This window comes from Apteryx rowi, unplaced genomic scaffold (assembly GCF_003343035.1).
Source record: "Apteryx rowi isolate R43461 unplaced genomic scaffold, aptRow1 scaffold_285, whole genome shotgun sequence".
NCBI lineage: Eukaryota > Metazoa > Chordata > Aves > Apterygiformes > Apterygidae > Apteryx > Apteryx rowi.
This window is the reverse complement of record NW_020449252.1, coordinates 227,085-247,500: the sequence shown is the minus strand read 5'-3', so window position 1 is coordinate 247,500 and position 20,416 is coordinate 227,085. Positions and strand designations below refer to the sequence as shown.

At 36.7% G+C, this 20,416-nt stretch overlaps 1 protein-coding gene across 5 annotated transcripts in view; it reads right to left on the bottom strand.

Annotated features, from left to right (window-relative positions):
- Positions 1-10,347: 10,347 nt before the first annotated feature.
- Positions 10,348-20,416, bottom strand: part of TAB3 (TGF-beta activated kinase 1 (MAP3K7) binding protein 3) — a 50,656-nt gene continuing 40,587 nt past the window's right edge. For 4 of the 5 annotated variants that reach the window (XM_026069046.1, XM_026069044.1, XM_026069045.1 and 1 more), the window contains 3 exons: positions 18,808-18,901; positions 17,961-18,044; positions 10,348-14,968 (listed from right to left, as the gene is read on the bottom strand). In XM_026069046.1, coding sequence (XP_025924831.1) covers positions 14,820-14,968; positions 17,961-18,044; positions 18,808-18,901 — 327 coding nt within the window. In that variant the 3' untranslated portion in view covers positions 10,348-14,819. The remainder of the gene's footprint in view (positions 14,969-17,960; positions 18,045-18,807; positions 18,902-20,416) is intronic. The other variant, XR_003254073.1, reaches the window with a different exon arrangement.

Genomic DNA, 20,416 nt, shown 5'->3' with positions numbered 1-20,416 from the left:
GACAAGCTACATCAGATATAACATAGAAGTGATACTGTGATTGACATGTATCTTATGAAATGATTTCTCACAGAATCTTACTAAGTTAAAATACTTAAACTGGGCTATAAATCTGTATTGGGCTCTGTGAAGGCCAAAAGTACTGGTTTCCTTGTAGCTTCAGGATATGGATAAATTCAAATACGAACCAAGTTGGAGGATGCAGTTGCAGCTATTACAAGTTATCATCTTTATTAAAAACATCTTGTTCTAGAAGTAGCATTAGCAATAGCTGTTGTTGATTTTTTTCTTAGTTTTTTTCTTAGTAGTTAATGTTCTGAAACTACCTAGGATTTGAATATTTCCCCTGTTGTTAATTTAGCGATCAACTGACATTCACATTTTGTACAGTATTCTATTTTTCTTTTCATTAAGAATGGAAATTTGATTTATCATAAATAAATGGATATCTGTRTTTCACCTAAATAAAGAGCATCTTAGTAAACATTTTGCTGCTTGCTATTGCATACTTGCTTCAGTATCCAGTGGCCCAAACCTGTGCACCAGCAAATGCTTTTTTCCTACCCCCAGAGCAGCACCAAGATCGTTCTAAGGCAGTTCCTCCACCAGGTCTGGGGCAAGCACCCCTACAGGGACTCTCGTTGCTGGGTACCAGGACATAGACCTACTAAAGGATCAGGAGACAGATGCCAAAGGTACAGCTTTAAATGGACAACTTTGCACAGTATTTAATTATAGTGCATTGGAGAGAATGTTTYTGTTCTGCATCTTACCAAGGTATGCTCACCCTTCTGAAGAAAGTCTAGCTTTCATGATGATTGTATTGAAAAATAGCATACACAAATACTCATGCAAAAAGACTTTTACATTTTTGATAGTGCTTGGATGATGGCATCTCCCAATTTGCATTATAATTTTATTTCTGAAAAGCTGAAAACTTGCTACAGGAAGCTACAGGAAACTCACAAGAGGAAACCTATCCCTAGAAAAAGTCCTATATACRTATCAGGTCAGAGGCACACAGAAGGCCACAGAAATCCTTAGTGCTTCTGTGGGAGCCAAGGGCCAACTATGTGAGAGTTTTGCAATTCAGTGCCAACTCTGCCTTCCAGATTTTTTGTAAGAATAGTTTATATCTTTATTTTTTGATTGATATTTTTTGGAGGTTACCCCCACCCCCATGCACTGCCCTGAAAAGGGCCACCGTGGAACAGGGAGATCCTCTATGCCATTCCAGGTAACAGTGTGGCAGATAAAAGATGCAAATTCAGTAAGAACAGCTGCTATGCCTCCTTACTTATGTCTTACTTATCTTTAAAGTTTCACCTAAAATTGAGTTTTGCCACCTTTTTTCTTGTTATTGCTTGAGATGTGCAACTATAGATCTGGCAGACAGAAGCTGCCGTAGTTACTTTTCAAATTAAGGGAGAGCAGTCAAACGAATGCCTCACGCTGCCTTAAGCGATGACCTCCAGAGGCTAAGGAGCCTTTAGTTTCAGATCACAGTAGTTTAACTTGCGGACTTAATCACTGCCCATAACACTGTCACTAGAGGTTGCAACTTTCTGTTGCATTTTTGTGAATAAACCAGGAAAGCATTCACGAAAATTAACAGACCATGAGTTGATTCTACCCATGTCAGCTGAGAGCTAATGGAGACCCTGGAGCAGACTGAACTGTGCTGTCTTTGCCTTCTGCTGCATCAGGTACTACATCTAGGTAAAGTCATTGTTCACAAAGATTTAGTCTGCAAAGAGTTTTCCCCTGTAATTTGGGGGGGGGGGCTGTTAAATGCTGGTTTCACACACTTAGTAGCTACAATTTCATGCCACTGCGCTGTGTTTTACAAGGTGGTGCATGTGAAAGGATGCTAGTGCACAGTGAGGATGATTTCTCTTCCATCAGTCAATATGCTGTATTTCATGCCTGAGATGTGACAGCAGGCAGCCTCTTTGCAAAGGACAGCTGCACAACACACTTCTCCAGCAGTTAACTTAGAAATAATCACAAGGCAGAGATCTCTTACCTTCTGTCAGTTATGAGTCTGCAGCTGCACGTCGAAAGCATTCGACTTATGCCATATGTGCTTGGCTTCCCAGTGAAAGGATTCATGAAACATCAGAAATAAACCATCTGCATATCCTCAAACACTGAACTGTATGAACACATCTTCCAGGATTTTTCTATGGCCCATGTATTCTGGCTTTGTTAAACCAATAGGTCATGTGAAGAATTTACCACACCCTGCTGTTCAGATTGCATGATGCAAGTCAGGTGGCTCTTATCCAGAAATTAATTTTAATCACCAGTTGAAGAGAGTGGCAGTGTGGGAAGCTAGAAAGTGCACCTGTAGAGCAATACTGGCACCTTATAAATTAGATCTGCAAAGTAATTAAGAAATCAATGTAAAAAGCTCCAGGCTGAAAGCAAGCCTGCTTAGGCACGCATCCACACTGTACCACAACTGAGCGCACCTTCTGTGCAGAAAACAATGCTATATGAAAGGTACAGAGAGGCCAGTTTTTACTCCTTTGTTCCTCCCTGGTATCTTACTTTTAGCCCATTCATTTTATCACCATTCTCTGCACCGCTTCCAGTTTGATTTTTCTCTTTTCTGTTTAAGAGAGAACTAGAACTGCACAAGCATTCTGAGTGATAACTCACCATCGCTTTATCACAATGACAGGTTCTGTCTCTCCTGAAAAAGACTATGACTGAAACATACCCTAGATCATCTTTTTTTCATGGCAGCAYCGCATTTCAAGAGGAATGGGCTTCCAGTCAGCTAGATCAATAACTATCCTAGATCTTTCTCCTCAATCATCTCCCTTTGATAAACACCCCACTTAAAGAATAATGAGCATTTCTGCCTTTCAGTACAGAACTTATACTTAGAAATAGGATAACACTGAGTAATACAAAAATGTATGTCTTCATGGTTATCTACTTCCTCCCATATGATACCTTACTCCACTGCATTGACAGAATGCCATCATCAGCAGACTCCTACTTTTTGAGGCAAGGTCAAACACAGAAGTATTTTAAGACAAGAATATGCTCCTGATCATTCCTTGATGAACTTCACAAGAAACTTTCTCCAGACTTGATCCTTCTACTTAATACCTTTGGTGCCCCCTGCCCCCCCCCCCACATTTTCTTTCTACCTTATAGATTTACTAACTATATGGGACAAATTTGCAATTAGGCATCACCAAAGCTTTACAAAAAAATGCTCCTTTAGCACTTACATGAGGGAAGAATATACCTTTGTAACAAACCTTTGAACAGTTTGGCCTTCTACAGCAGTTGAATGTTGGCACTTCCACTTCCTGCCTTCCTTAGGTGTCCCCCAAGGTCTGTTTGATTTTGCCTCCCACCCAAGTAGATCCTGTCTAGGGTATTTTGTACTGAACACCAACAGCCCCAAATAACTGACAATGACAAAAGCAGGATCCATTCATGCTCTAGATCCCATTGCTTCTTGCAAATAAAACAAGCCCAGCCAGGCCTACAACCAGGAAAGGGCTCAACTGGGTCATTTTCCTTGCCATTTTCCACTTAAGATAGCCCTGAGGCTTGGAAGGAAGATTACAGTGTCAAGGGTATGCCACAGGCACTACAAAGTCATTGAGAAACTCTGGAGAGTTTTGTGAATGCAACTATTTATCCTGCTTACCTCCAGACAGGGAATTTTAGTTTGGTTCAGCTTGGATGGCTGGTAGAGTAGCTCTTCACTGGGTAGAATATCAGATTTATTGGTAGCCCTTACTTCTACTGAGGAATGCAGTCTGCCTAGTTAGCAAAGCAAAAGAGGCATTGTTTCTCCCTTCTCTCTCCTTTTTTTCCTCTTGTTTTATCCTTGTGAGCAACTTATGAGAGTAACTTGCTATATCTCTCCACAAGCTTTAGAGACATTCATCACAGGTTTGATCTTATTACCATGGTTGATAGTGGTGGATAGTGGTTTCCAGCAACTTCAGTGACATAATATTCAAATCAAGAGTTCCCAAATGCTGGAAAAGTAGAGAATTTGAAAGAAAGAAAAAAACAACCTGATTTACATGCTTTAAGTCCCTGCTTAGTCTACCAGATAACAGTGCCAATATCTGTCCTGGGGTAAAAGAGGTAGCAATACATTCTCAAACCAGTCCGAAAGTCAAACTTTTTCCTGAAAATCACACACAATAAAGGAGACAGTTCAAGTTTCCTGGAAACATCCAGCCCTAACTTTTTTCATACTTTTTTTTTTTTTTAAACAAATTGACACATTTTTCCTTGGAATTCATCTATTTTGGTAAACTAAAGGGTTTTCTAAGTTTATACTTTAATAATAAAGTTCCACTCATCTGATCTGGTGGTTTTCCTTCCCTATTTCTGTAAGCCTCTGGTTAAGTACTTTTGACATTACTGTGGGATCAGCTGCATAGTTTCAGTAACAGTATAAATGACCTTATTGACTAGAAGCCTGCTCTGAGCTCTAAACACTTTTATAAATATGAAGTAAAAAAAAATTATTTAAGATTTTGTAGATGCAACTTTATTCAGACTCATTTCTTTGCTCCTGGCTAAACAAGTGCTTTCCATGAACTGCGGAAGTCAACATAGCAAATTAAATTCATACTTTCAATACACAGGACAAAACCTCTTGTCAAGGCTGAAATACTTGCATACACTTATATTTTACAGCTTCATGCAAAGACTTCTTAGTCTCCTTGCTGGAGACATGGTATCCCTTCCACCCTAATCTTCTACAAGTACTGAAGGTATAAGGTTTTGGTCCTAATATAAACTAATCTTCTGTAACCCCGTACGTAACCCCGTAATGTAATAGTGAGACCTAGCCTCTCTGACAATTAAGTTTCGTCAAAGTATTAAGGAATCTCTCAACCCTTTTCTTTGATCCACATCTCTTCTGCAGCAGTTTCCCTGTACAGCTAGTTACACCATACAACACCCAAAGAATTCTGCTAAGCATATAAGAAAAAATCCTATGGTAGCAGGTTTCTAAAGGGAGAGAACTGAGGTACTGGGCTCAGGGGTAAAAGAATTATGCTGAAGGGAGGATGCTGAAGGGAGGACAAAATACAGGCGTATCCTAGGACAGATCTAGAATTTCCCATGTAGGCATCCAGGATCTGACCATCCACCGAGATGTGCTTAGTTTCAACCCCCTCTCATACAGCGTCTTTCAAAATCTCTGCTGCCAACGGACAAGGTGTAGTCATCTGTCTGTGATGGGGGTGATTCTGCTATTGGGAAGTTGCATCAGAGAAACAAACAAAAACCAACCAACCAAAAAAAAAAAAAACACACTGCAGCAAAACAACCCCTAAAAGAGAACTTTTTCTCTAAACCTCATCCCAGCTGGATCATATCCCGTGTAATGGTGGAGACAGTACCAACACAAAAGGTCAACTCCACTGGATTCCCAGGAGAGGAGGTGCATTTCAAGAATGTACCAGGAACAACAGTCTGCTGAGGGTGGTGATCTGCCGGACAACAGGAATTCTCAGCATTGTTACTGCTCCAGATGGATCAAAAAGACAAAGAGAAGGAAAAGTAACTATTTCACAATTCTAAATATTGAAAATACTTAGTTCGGATTTGAATAGCCAGTGAACCTCACCAGAATAGGAGTATTCCTTCCTTGCTTATTTAAAAAACAAACAAACAAAAAAACACCAAACAAAACCAAAAATCACTGAAAAGAATCTGAAGTGATAGGGTTTTGCACCTCAGTCCCACAAGGGGAAGGAGGGAAGGAGGGAAGGAGGGAAGGAGGGAAGGAGGGAAGGAGGGAAGGAGGGAAGGAGGGAAGGAGGGAAGGAGGGAAGGAGGGAAGGAGGGAANGAAGGAGGGAAGGAGGGAAGGAGGGAAGGAGGGAAGGAGGGAAGGAGGGAAGGAGGGAAGGAGGGAAGGAGGGAAGGAGGGAAGGAGGGAAGGAGACCTTTGTTCCAAACTTGTTCCAAACTAGCAAAAAGCACATTGGTACAGCTAACCCATTCTCCCCTTTCCGAAAGCCTTGAGGGGGCAGGAGTGGCAGAGGAGCAGAGGGGATATGAGATGCAACACTGCACCATAGATCTATGTGAATAGCTGCTGTTGCACTGGGATAGAAATTCCATCAGCCATTATTCCTGAGGGAATAACTTCTCAAAATAACATTTCAGCAATGAAGATTATTTTTCATGATAGATCCTATATGCACACAGCTGTTTGGCACTCATTATATATACACACAGAGTTAGCAGATTAAAATTCTTTAGCAGTTTATAGTTAATGTCTTCAGATTGTTTCACTTCTAAGAGTCTGCTTCATTTACAGAAGAGTTGCTGGAGAGAAAATGATGTTCAMAAGGTGACCGCTTGTATCAAGAAGTGTACAGACTTGGAAGTTGGAAATCTGGTAAGATTTACCTGTCCAGCAGGGAAGATCAGTCAAGAAACCATCAAACACTTGGTGAACCTGACTGGTAAAAACTAGTACATCTTGGAGTAGAAATGGAAGCCAATGAACTAGGAAAATGTGATGGAACATTTCTGGAAACATGGTATTACCTTTGTTAAGTTTAATATTGCTGCAGTTGAAAATAATAAGATCCTGCTATTACTCTCCTGAAAAATCTGATTAATGGTTCTGTTTTAATACTATAATTAAAATATGTGGATTACAAGATGAGGATGTTTTACATGCACATCTCTTAGCTTATTTAATCAACCATGGAATAAGTAAAGCCAACATACATTTTTAAAAATTAACAGCACTTCAAAATATTTCATTTCAGTCATACAAAATGAGGTATGCAAATTTCATCTGATTTCATCTGGCAGCTACTCTTTTTTTTTTTAAAGACATGATAGCTCTTTTCAGTAGCATTGGCTTGAGTTTCTTAAAAGGGCTACAGAATCAAGTCAGCCAACAACCCGTTTCTCAACCAGTTTCATTAAAAGGTATTATTAAAGCTTGAACTAAGTTTCAGAAGTGATATGCATTTTTTAAAATTTGCTTTATAGATTTATAAGTTAATTATCTAGTTGTTTCTAAGTGGTACAACACTGACCTGAGGTATCCGTATTGCAAAGAAGAGAGTATGAATGTACACATACCTGTATCTAGCACCTAGTATGCGTAGCTTTGGAGGTTTTCAATTAGAAAAAAAATAATGATCAGCAACAGATTCATGGTTATACACCATTAACAGACCAAAAAAAAAAGTGTCTATCTGTTTGGCTTTTGAACAATCGTGAGAGACAAAAATAGGGAAAAGTAAATTAGAATTGGTTACCTGAAACAGCAACCAACTAACCAAGCCAATCCAACATTTAGACTTCAGTACCTGTGGTGATGAAACAGATGACCAAGGTCTTTCACCATCACAGCTGTTTAACATGATGAAAGCAAAGACTATACAGAAATCTAATTAGGGAAAAGTATTCACAAGTCCCTCATCATCAAATCACAAGTCATGTCCTGCAACATTTTCTTAATTCTTTGTAAATCCTAACTGCTCCCGCTTACTCCAAAAACATTTGACTGAACAGTTTGTCTGAATATTATTATTCCCTCCTCATGGGACAGGTAACATTTCAAAGGGAGCTTTGGGGCCATCAGGGTGCTACACATGGATCTTGATCCCCCCACACAGTCACTCTGATTAGCAGCTAGGCACTCCCCCCTGCACAGGGTACTTTGTAAAGGAAGGAGTCCCATTTTCATTGCCAAAGGGAACTTTAGCTTTGTTAAGTCATTAAAATTAATTGAAAAGGCTCAAAATTAGAGGAGAAAATTCTCAGGTGAAGTTTGGCCGGCATAACAGCCAGTAACACCAGCAATTTGTAAGGCTGATTCAGGATACTTTAAAACAATCAAGGAAAGAGCTCGAGAACTTATGAAGAATACTCATCTGGTCATGACTTTGATTTAGCACAGGGAAGCCCCAGCTGTGGCCAACCAAAACAATGGCTTTAGACTCATGGCCTGCTCCCAACTGCTCTCTCAAGGGCAGAGTGGCAGGGAAAGTGTTCAGTCCCAGCGCTTTTCACCCTTTCCCAAAAGGCCAGTGATCTTTCCTGTCATAGCGATAAATACATGCCAGGTGACTAAACTGAGGGCACACTGCATTAAGTGACAGTCATTTGGTGAATGTACATACAAGTCATGTCAGATGACCAGATGCTGCTGGCTTGTCCCATGATGTGAGGGGGCTGCAACCCATGATGTTTTGATGCTTCATTGTCACATATCGGGTGCATGTCCCATCACATGACACAGTGGGCCACAATTTATGGCTATTAAATGCTTCCAAAGAGGCCATGCACCTTGTTTCAGCTGAGAAATCAGCCACTAGCAGTTTCAGGCACAGTGCTACTTCTGGTCTTTGTAACTAATGTCAACAATTAGTACCAACAGCTATGCAAAATATTGATAAGCAATTTAAGTTTGGAACATGAATATGCCTTTCAGACTTACCATAACCTCACTTAGCTAGCAAAATCTTTTCTTCTAAAATACTCCATCTCCTCCCACCCAAAAAATCTTTTTCCTAAAATACTTCCAAAAAAATAAAGCATCCCATCAGAGTCAGATAACACCTGCTGCACATTTCATTCACAGGGTTTTTTTTGTATTTAAAGCAGTAATTTGACTATTATTACTTTTTTTTTTTTTTAAGCTAACCTAACAAAGGAGTATTTGTTAACTACAACAAGGTCATTATGGCATGTGAATAAAGAAGAAAAAATAACCTATCAAAATCTGCAGAACTGAACTCGTGAAATCAGCAAATACCTAGAATGTTATAAGCCTTGACTAACTGGAAAGAAAATTAGAGGAAATACATCCTCAGAATTCTACTCTGCAGATAATTATATTAAAACATTACTGTTTTTAGGAAGACAGAATATTTTGTAAAATAAAGTATTGTCACTCCAGGGGAGGCTTTTGCTGTTCTGACCTAATTTTTGCTGTCAAAACTAGAACACAGCACAATCACAAACCTTTAATCTAAAAATTAACATTGTCCCTTCTCTAACAACTTTACATGGTCTCTACAAAACTTTAGCTAACGTATTTAATATGTAATGATTTTCAAGTTCAACTATTAGATGAAATTAATTATCCAAATAAACTCCTTCCTGAATGTGTATTTATAACCAGAGAGAGTGCAATTAAAGAAAATACAACTCTACACATCATCTTGAAAGACTAGAAGAACTGATACTTAATTTCTGGAATACTCACCAGATCAAGACAAATCACCTCTCCAAAGTTCACAGCTTTAAGACATGGTACAGTCCTATCAAAACCAAGCAATTCTTATGAAAAATCAGGTAGTTTTATGCAATTATTTCAGGTAATATCCTCCTCCTCAGAACTTCATGGAGAAAAAAATAAAACAAAACAAAAACAAAAAACAGTGGCTACTGTCAGATGTTATGTTTGGTATCTTTTGGCTTTGCATGTTCTCCATTAGTATATTCAATTTTAAAGATGCCTAAAATTTTTAAGTCTTTAAAAATTTATAAACTTAAAGCTTTTAAATTCTTCAATTGTAGTATTTTCCAAAGTAAAAAAAGAAAAAAAAATGATTAGAATACAAACATACCCCGAAATTTTTATAGAGATGGATTCAATTTAGCAAAGGGCATGAAAAATTAAATCCTATACGCTGGCTTATACAAAAGGCTTGAAAACAAAATTGCATAGGTTTGTTAGAGCAGAATCTGTTTAATGACTGAAATAGCATGTGAACAAAATACAGCTGTAATACAGCTACAGAGGCTTCAAGTTTGTAGCTTATGGCAAACTCACACAAACAAGATAATGGAAAAAAAAATGTCTGCATACTGATTTATGTATTTCAAATTCTCCACCCTTTCCCAAGCAGCCTTGTTGTACTTTTGAAATCCAGATACTCAATACTATCTAGGATAAGCGGGGAAGCCTGCAAGCAAGAATAAAAAGGTGATCATCTGCTGTAGCATATACAGCTATTTATTTAATAACAGCTTTCCACTCAAAAATAGGAAAAAAAGTGACGAACTCTGCTTCACACACTGAACATCCTATGTCCCATTTCTATACCAGATGCTACACAGAATAGCAATGATCTAAATGGGACTCCAGCTCCTTCATGCTGTCCACATTGACAAAAACATTTGGACCCCAGTTCAATATTCATCGATTGGCTAATGAGAATCATATTGACTAGCACAAAGAAAAACCCCAAAACGCCTGAAATAAGTTTGCTCTAATTATAGGTCCAAGTGGAAGACTAGGAACAATCAAAGAAAAAAGGCTATTTAAAAAAAAAAGTCTTCTATTACATACAAGAACAAATGCAGGATGTGATGTTTGCTTAGTTTATTAATTTATTTTTGCAGGAATCTGCGACTTGGAGTATGCACTTTCTGGAGGTACCACGCATGCATAGCCTCTGAATGCCTTTGTACAATTTCATCTTTTAGTAATAAGTTCATTCACAGCATACACAAATCTAGAATGTAGACACCATATATACAGGATTAAACAAGATCGTGTCTTGTTGTTTTAATGAAAAAATTCAACAGGGTTTCACACAGCAGGAAATATGGATTAGATACACTGGTGCCACCATAAATAAATAAATTTCAAGAACACGGTTTTTAAAAATCTGTTTCAAAAAAAATCCAAGATTATAATATTGCATTAACTCCATTGACTTCTGATTATTCAAAAACAAGAAAAATATTGGCATTAATATTTATGGACAAACAGCAACAAAAAGACCCAACTGAAGAAATATGGCAAAATTCAGTCATGGCCAACTTCAAATAATGTTGACATTTTGTAACAAAACAGATACAGCAGCACATAGAGACAGTACTGACTAGGAGATGTGTTATTTGTGCCTGTCTTCTTCCTTAATGGGATAGAGAGTCACTGTAGTATAGAGCACGTAAGTTCTGTGGTACCAAAGAAGCTGATGAATTGTCTATGTTGAACCATCCACTTCTTGTCAGGAAAGTAATTTTCACATTCTAGGGTATACCACTGAATTTTAAAACAAAATATAATCCTGATGACAAGCTTTTTTTAAACATACTTAATATTCTCATATTCTTTTTAAAAAACATTCTTTATTATTTTCATTTTGGTTTGTCCCCATTTCAACTCTTGAAGTATTTTTATTTCAGTTTCAAGGAGGATTTACAATCAATATTAAATGTAAAAGTACTGTAGAAATTGAAATGAGAGATGCATCACTGGGAAAGATAAATAAATGAAAGCTTTTTTTTTCCTTTAAAAAAAACATGATTTAGTAGTATATCATAATCAGAAATTACTGAGACCAGCTCTTTTAAGAATTATTACACTTTTTCACCACACCTCCCATTTTTTCAAGGGAAAACACACACATACCACAGACACACAGATACACAATTCAATCTGATCTAAGACTACATTTTACAAAGTACTTCCTTTTGCTTGACTTCCCACCCCTTTCCTCCTCACCCAAACAAGACTAATAATTACATCAAATTAAAAGCAGATCCGAAATTCAAGATTTCTTTTGGTTTACTATACTCTGAATCATTTTCCACAAGCCCCACTCTAAATAAACTTTTAAAGAACTACAGTAGTATGCTATTATTAAAGGGAATTCATCTTAATAGCACAGTAAATATAAAATAAGCTTTATAAAATTAATTTCAATTAACAGCAAAATCATTTTGAATATCTGAATGTCCAAGTCAATTATGAACTCTACCAGCCTAGTAGCATGGTTGAGGAAAAGCTCAGTCATTAAGAAAAAAAAGAAAACACAAGTAGTGCATTAACTCAACACAATGGCATCAGCAGCCCACCATTCACACACACACACACACGTATGTTTTATACAATACAGTGCATTTTATATGCCACCTAACATTAGGGTTTTATATGCATTCAATAAATATTACACAAACCAACCTTTTTAGCATAATCCAAAATTCAGTTGGGGTGTGAAAGGTGTCACCTGCTTTCAAAAGGAAAATGGATCATCCAATATTCAAAACACAATTTGCATTCTAACAAACTTAAAGATATTCAAGCACCATGTAAAGTTTTTACTATTAATGTCTGAATATGGGCATTTACAAGTAAAGGAAAACAACAGAAGGGTTTTTGGGTTTTTTTGTACAAGCAACAAATGAGAGTAATCGAAAAGATTAAGTAAAATTATTGGTATGATGGAAACCATTTGCAATCTAATGGCACTCACTTAGTCTTCCAAGAAGTATCTTGCACCCAGGCAGCCTTTTTTGTCTTCCTCTGACTGGTGAAAGCTATGACTAAGACTAACAGGTCTCCATAAGACCTGAAACCATGCATTTATGATTATTACAGTTCACAGAATTGTTGGACTTCATGCATTTTTTTTCCAAAGCAGCATCTATCCTGTCTGAAAATGACAAAACTGTATTGACACGACCCATCTACTCTCATTTGCTGTCATTTTAGTTGCTATCATTTTGTAATTCCAGCAAAAACTAAAGCTGCTAAAAATTCAACAGAAGTACAAATGAATAGAAAACTGAAATAATACAAAGGCAAAGGCATCACCATAGAAAAGTCATGAAGTTACTGGTATTGTATCAAGTATTCATGATACAGCTGATAACAGCAATGGTATTGCTTATCCTAGATATAATGTTTCTGCTCATCTGTTTTCTACTCATTTCTACTCCACTTTCTGCTCATTTCAGTTTTGTCAGACTGTCCACTTACATAAGCAAAATTAATTTTTGTTTTCTACCTTCATTTGGCCAGTGTTTTTTTTTCCCCCTTGCACACACTATGAGCTCCTCGTATAATACTATAAATCATTAGGAAGGAAGGAAAATTAGCTTTGATGTCTTTGACTTTGTTTTGCTCATCAGTGGTGCTCACTGACTCCTGGAGATCAATTAGCTTATTCCAAATTATGGTGAAAATTTACTTAGTGCAAGAACACATTGAAAAACGCCAGATATACAATATCAGTTTCTCATTTAAGATTTTTTTTTTTTTTTAAACTGTTACCTTTATAAACTGCAGGAACAGAAGATACCAGACTGGCAATGCAGTCAAGACACATTTTCCTCCACCCACCCCTTACAAATGCTGCTTGATTTTAAATAAGGATTCAGACATATGATTGTTCTACCACAGCTTCATATGTTATCACACATCAAGTGAAGTGTGGTAATTGACCATATGGATGTGGCTGCCATGAGCTGAGAGCAATTTAAAATGTTTAAGTCTTGTCTGGTGAGGTTTAGCTAGCACACTTTGCCTCACAATTGCAAAGTCAATTACCATAACTCAGTGAATGTGCTTGGTTGCATCTCTGGACCTGGACAAAGTTATAGCATAAAAATTCAAATGCACTGTATCAACTGCTGACCAGTATGCAAGAACATCCTACTCAGTCACACAGTTTTATAACATAATCATTCAGCTGCCCAAACCCAAGATTGATTTCACAAATAATGAGTGCTTTATTACAGCAACCTGAAGCATTCAAACAAACTGAATATCACCYTTATAATACAGTATATCATATGCGTAAAAGTACCACTATGATTTTCAGTTGCAAGTCTTCTGTGTTCTTCAATCTACAGCAAATATTTCCTGACCAAAATAAAAAGAATGCAGTGTGTAATTTTTCAAGATCTGCCATCTGCTATTTTATACAGGCTGGTTTATTAACAGTGTGCAAATAAACCTTTACTGAAGAGCTAATTGATTAATTATTTTTCAGCTAACTTCGGACTGGGGCACAAAGTACCTTCTGTGCTGTAAACATCATGAATTCTTCACAAATTGGAAGTTGAAAAGGCCTAAGGAACAGAGTATAAACACTTCTCATACATAACCATGGCTGAGCTCAAGTCTTTCAAACTGAATTTGGAGTAGTCTGCATTTGGCATATGTTCACTGTACTGCTACAGAGCACAGTCTTAGAAGATTGTTGTATATAAAAGCATACTTTTAGCTTTAAAACACAACGGCCTAATGAAAGCATGCAGCAGTATTTTCATCTGTAATACAGTAGAATTCATTCTTAGTTTATTATCAGTGTTGATACAGCCAGGTGAGCACTGTACAAGCAAAAGGGATTGTAAAAATTGCCTCTGGTTACACTCTCTAACACTCATACAGTATCTCATTTAGTCACCTTAGGTCACTATTTCAAACAGCAATTTTTTTTTGTAGACATAAGTTACCCTGAAAAAAAGCAGCAATTACGAATACCCTTCTCCTTGTTTTCTATACATTGCAAAATTTATGGTTGCATTTACCTGTCTTCTTTTTCAGTAGCTTACAATCTAGAAGCACAGGGAGCCTCTATTTTCCAGCTAGCTGTGGCCAGGTAAGTCAGCTCTGGCTCTTCAGTTTTTTTTCTGGATAATTGTAATATTTCACACCATTACTAAGAGTTCTATAATTTTTTTAAAAAAACAAACAATTTTTTTAGAGCCACTAAGCAGTATCTATAACCACAGTACTAGATACCAGTAGTTATCTGCCTTCCTGTATACATTCTTCCAGAAATTAATCCTTTTACATTTTCAGGTATCCTTTTCTGCTTTGCTCACTGCAATGGGATAAGAAAATATTTCACCCTTAATTTATTTGTTTTTAGTGTGGCACAAGCAGAAACATCTTAACATATTTCCCCCACCCCTTGCAATATGATGATTGTTGACTAGCAAAGGCTGGGCAGATAGACTGAAAGGTTCCCCATATTTCCTTCTCTTACATCTGTTGGCTTGAAAGCCTGTTTTCAACCCAGTGCAGCCCCTTCTTTGTTTTCAGGTGTACCGTGGCATTTCACACTGCTCACAGCGATTTAGTGCTGGGTGATTTAGAAAGGTGCAGCTATCACAATTCCATGGAGCCCCTTCAAAGTCTTCATCTCTTGGCTGAGTCCGTGGAGTCTGTTTGGAGCTGTTTTGATGCTCTAAAAAAAGCCAAAGGAAAACACTTTTTCTTATTTTACAGAAAAGGATTATATGTAAGATTACTGACTGGACTGTCACCTTCTTAAACATTCAACGAAAAGTGAATCTGGAAACCTTTCTACCTAGGTAACATTAAATATTCAGATTTTACAAACTAGATTAGAAATTCTTTAGGAGAAAACTTTGAAGCATTTCACTTCTGTAGGAGTCACTTAACCACGCTAGATTAAAAACATCAAAATTAAGAGCAATCATTACTATTAGGTCACTAATACTGCTAAAGGTTTAATAAGCTTAAAATACAATGAAAAGTTTGTCCTTAGCACTCCAGCACCACCCTGTTAAGGAATGACTATTTATAGATTTAAGAACAACAGTCTCCTATGAAATCTTAAACTTCACTAATCCTGCTATCTGAAGTGAAAGGCTTTTTCTAAATTAGTTCCTTCAAACAGTTTGACAGACGTCAGTTCTCTGCATCTTTTTCTAGTGTTTATCCAGGCGGAAGAGAATACATAAAATGGTAGGCTTGTTTCAAAACAAGATGATTCTTTTTACTTCCTCAGGGCTTTGGAAGGGGGAGGGAGGGATAGATCAGTATTCTAATTTTGTTTTCATTCATAAAAATCACTATGTATGTAAACATATACTAGGTATTAACCCATGGAAAGACTTAGTTTCTGATGTCTGCTACCACCACTTCAAGACCTCAGTCTACCTATTAAAAGTGGAAATATTCCTAAGATGTGGAAGCACTTAAGACATCTTACAAAGTTTTAAGATTCCAAACAATATAAGCACACATACCTAGAAGGTAAGGTAAAGATATCCATCTGCTAAACAAACATCTGTAAAATACAGCTTAAAGAGAATTTGCATTGTAAAAAAAATTGCAATTTGTAACTCAAAGTGCACAAATTATTTTATTATCATCTCCTCAGAAATCTAACATGGCTGATGAYAAAGTCAGGGCAACTAATAGCGAGGTTTCTCTTCAAAGACATACACAACAAAATGTAACCTCCTTGCTTAGATGTAAGCCATCTCTAGTCCAGAAGCTGCGCACTCACATTAGCATAGTTCTTCGCCTAGACTAAACAGATTCCTCCTAAGTGAGCAAATAGTGGAGGCACATGTTTACATTCACATTGACTAACCAGCTTGCAGCACAGAACAAACCCTTGTTTGCCCATACCTGTCTTCAATAGTTGAATATTAAGGAAATTGAATTTTCCAGGAAAAAAAAAATGTATCTGAAGACTCTATGTTAAAAGGCAAGATCAAGATACAGTATATCACCCCTAAAACTGACCTCTAATAGGTTGACAGACAAAACCTGGAAGCTACTCTTAAAAGTCACACAAATCCTCACAAGGCACTGTCTTTCTAACTGCCAATAAAACCACTTTTTTCTTACAAGTACGTTTTGCTCCGAAATAATAAATCAGACTAGTCTAACTAGGAGAATCTCTTCAAACACCATTAAGCAGCAGTGCCTTAAAACTACCACATGACCACTGCAATTTAACATGAATCCAGGATGCATCTGTCTTCATGCCACTGCTGCTGTTCACCTGATGCTACTGCCTTCCCCGGACACATGTGCAGGGAATACATCCTTTTTTTTTTTTTTTTTAAATTGCTATGTAGAAAGAACAGCTGTTCTGGGCCTTCTTTTTTTTTCTTATGAATTTTCACATATTAGGTATTTAAGAAAATCAAACAGAGAAATACTGGCTTCAGAAGAGAGGGAAAAAAATATTTCCTTACGTGATTCAAAATTCAGCTTCTAAAACCATTAGGAAGTACTTACTAATAACCAGAATTTATTTACAATATTTGGATTTTCAAGCAGAGTACATGACTACTGTATCAGAGCATTTTTTCCACTAACAACTTTAGTACATGCTAGTTACTGTAAGAGGAGACACTATACTATAAATCTTGTCTTTGCAAAATCTTGTGTGACAAGACCACTGCCTTCTCTGCATCAGAGCACAGGATCCCACAGTGGCTGTTTCAGTAGAAAGACACAAACTGTTTAAACTAGCATTTGAAAGCAATTCTTTCAACAGACTTCAGAAACTAAAAGGAAAAAAGAACTGCATCCAAAATACCTGAGACAAAAGGTAGGACTGCTCCAAAATGACCCCTAAATGGAGTCGAGTCCAGAAAGCTATTGAGCTGTGCAGCCACTAGGTGTCTACGTTAGTGAATTGAATCACTGACTAAATATCCACTGAACACGAAGTGTAGCTCCTGAGCACACGTACAGCTTAAGGGTCTTAAGATGGATATGAATCCTAGAGGCTTTATAAATAGCACAGAAAATAATAAAAGAAAAATAAATAGTAAACTTGTAAAGGTGGGATACTGATATCACTTTAGATGCATGTTCCACTGTTTCTGAAGGAACCTACACATCATTACAAGTGAGGAAACACATACTCTGTCTTAGGCCTTAAGATGTCTGAGGTTCTTGCTGCACTAAAAAACTTCAGGGGTACTGTCAAATTCACACTCCGCATACAGAATAGTTAACATGAACGGGCAAGTTAACATATAATTAAAACTTCTGTTACCAATTCAACTTGCAATAGGGATCCCAAATTTTAAATTACAGAATCGCAATATACATTAGAAGGAGGCTGAAAGCTCCTAATGGAGAACTTAAGTCTTTCAAAAAAATGTAATTAGTAAGCTCAAGAGGTAAGAGTTTGTGTACTTCCAACTCTTTTTCTAACAGTGAACAACATCATTTACAAAGAACATATTAACAGAACATTAATTTCAAACATCCTGATAGAAAACAAGTTGTAGCCAGGATTACCGTTGTTAGATCAAAATGATCTGTTTTGGTTTATATATAGATATAATAATAAAAATGGAATGTCTCCTGTTGCCACAGGGTTTTTTAATTCTTATTATTAATAGAAAAAACAAACTTTCTGAATGCAGATTAGGTAATTTGAAGCTTGTTTGCTGACCTACCTTTTTTACATGGCTTTGGTGGCACAACAGGACCAGGCTCTATGTTATCATAGAAGTTGCACGTGGCTTTTGGATCAAAGTTCCCTGTCAGAAAAGTAACAGAAGAAAAGTAAGAAAGCATAATTCAAAGGTAATTTACATGTTTATGACAGTGCCTCAAATATCTTGAGGTTTCAGATTTTATATAATATTTATCTTTACATTCTATTTTAGCTTTTTCCTGAGCATCTTCTTGTCGTATATTTTCAGTTTTGTGTTGATTCGAGTAATTTTCAGCAAGCCAATCCCATATTTAAACAATCAAATCCATTGCAATGCTCTGGATTGCTTTATAAATCTGTGAAAATGCAAATCTTTTTGTAGAACACATTCTTGGTAAAAAAAAAAAAAAAAAAAAAGGAGGATTACACATTTGTAATCTATCTTGATTATATGTGTGTCATTTTCTGTCAAAAGAACAGAGGACTTAAATATCTGAGTAGATTTTTATCTGCCAACTTCTTGGTCATAACCTGTACTTCTGGGCTGTATTGCTTCATCAGAGCCTTTGTCAGTGATAGATTAAAAATTCTAGTAAAGAACCTTTACAAAGGACTATTTTTTTTTTTTAAGATCAAACAGTCTTGACAAAGTTATTTAAGTCACCATTTACAAATATTTTAACTTTGTCAATAAAAATGTTAGTAAGTCAAGTTATCAAGTTGTAACTGAAAAAGATATCTTTTAGTAATAACTTGATATCAATAAAATTCAGTTTTTATTAAAAAAGAAGAGTCCAAGAACAGTATCCACATTTAAGCACGTACTATGCCTAAGCTATGTTTTGCAAAAATAATTAAGTCTATACCTCTAGATTGAAGGAGGTCAACTTCTTTCAGTGTACAGTCAACATTTATCTGAAGCTGTCTGTTGAGGCTTCTCAATCTCGTCATTTCCTCAGGCTAGGAAGAAAATGACCCAAAATAGCAATTGAAGGAGAGTCAGCATCATATGCAATGTAGATATAGCAGTGTTATGTCTGTTAATAGCTTTATTAGGCCAAAGTACCAAATAAAATATCCAAAATTATACTGTGTCCCCCTCCCCTGCCCTAATTCCTTCCCTTCAAAAAAAGGGAGTCTTCCACTGGCATTTGAGAAAGCGAGGTGAAAAAAACACCCAACAACAACAAAAAATGCACAAAGCAGTTAATAGTAAAATTTGTTAGTAAAAAGACAAAGTTGTGCCCAAGTTTATTACACACCCAGCACTACCATTACAGCCAAAGAACAAAAATATAAGAATCTGTATAAACTGATGACTGCTGCTCCAACAGTTTACATGAAGATCATCAGGAAACGAAATACGAACTACAGTTCACATTAACTATATTCTTTAATTATAACTGTATAAGGTTAGAAGTTAATTTTTTTCCCATCACTTCAAGGAGCTCCTGCATGCTGAAACTTCTAGCCCAGTATTTGTAAATCATTTAAGAATAATTATTGTCATGCAGCATTAAAAGAAGGATCCGCTACTTAAGTCCATGTATTTACTTATCATTAAGAAACCACAGGCTACTGGGATACAAAATGATCTTATTGCTAGCAGCGGCGTTTATTAACATAGATATGGGAATAACTCTTAACAGCCTATCTTAGGACACATTCCAACATCACAGACAGAATGTACGTGACAAATGCTGCCCTAAATACCTGGGATGGGTGAGACATACAGCAATTACTCTCCTTAAGCAGCTAACAACCCCTACCAATCTTTCCATCCTACATCTGTCCCCACTGTTTACGTCAACACAGTAAACAAGACTGAACTGATTCAGCTAAAAACTGCACAAAGTGGAAGTTAGTTTTTGGTCAAATGAGCTGTCTTTTCAGGATTGCTGCACAGCCATACAGATGCCCTTGCCAGATTCCCTTGTGGGTGGACGTCACAGAGATAGGATGAAGTAACAGGGAAAAAGACGAGAGAGAGGTGCCAACTATTTGAGCCAACACTGCCACTGAAAAGTTACTYGTCACATTACACACATACCAAAACAGAAGAGGAATGTCTAAAACTATTCAAACAGCAAAATAACTTGATATAAGTTATTGATATTGATATACTATATATCAATATCAATTAGTATAGTGTATATATATACACACTATATATGTACAGTATATATAGAGAGTATATACACACTATATATACACACATTATATATATAGTGTATATATACTATATATATACTATATATATGTATATAGTATATATATAGTATATCAATTGATATACTATATATCAATATGGATATACTATATCCAAGTAGGATCGCAACCCTGGACTTCAGGAGAGCAAACTTTGGCCTCTTCAGGGACCTACTTGGAGGAATCCCATGGGTGAGGGCCCTAGAAGGAAGGGGTGTTCAAGAGAGCTGGTTAATATTCAAACATCACTTCCTCCAGGCTCAAGAG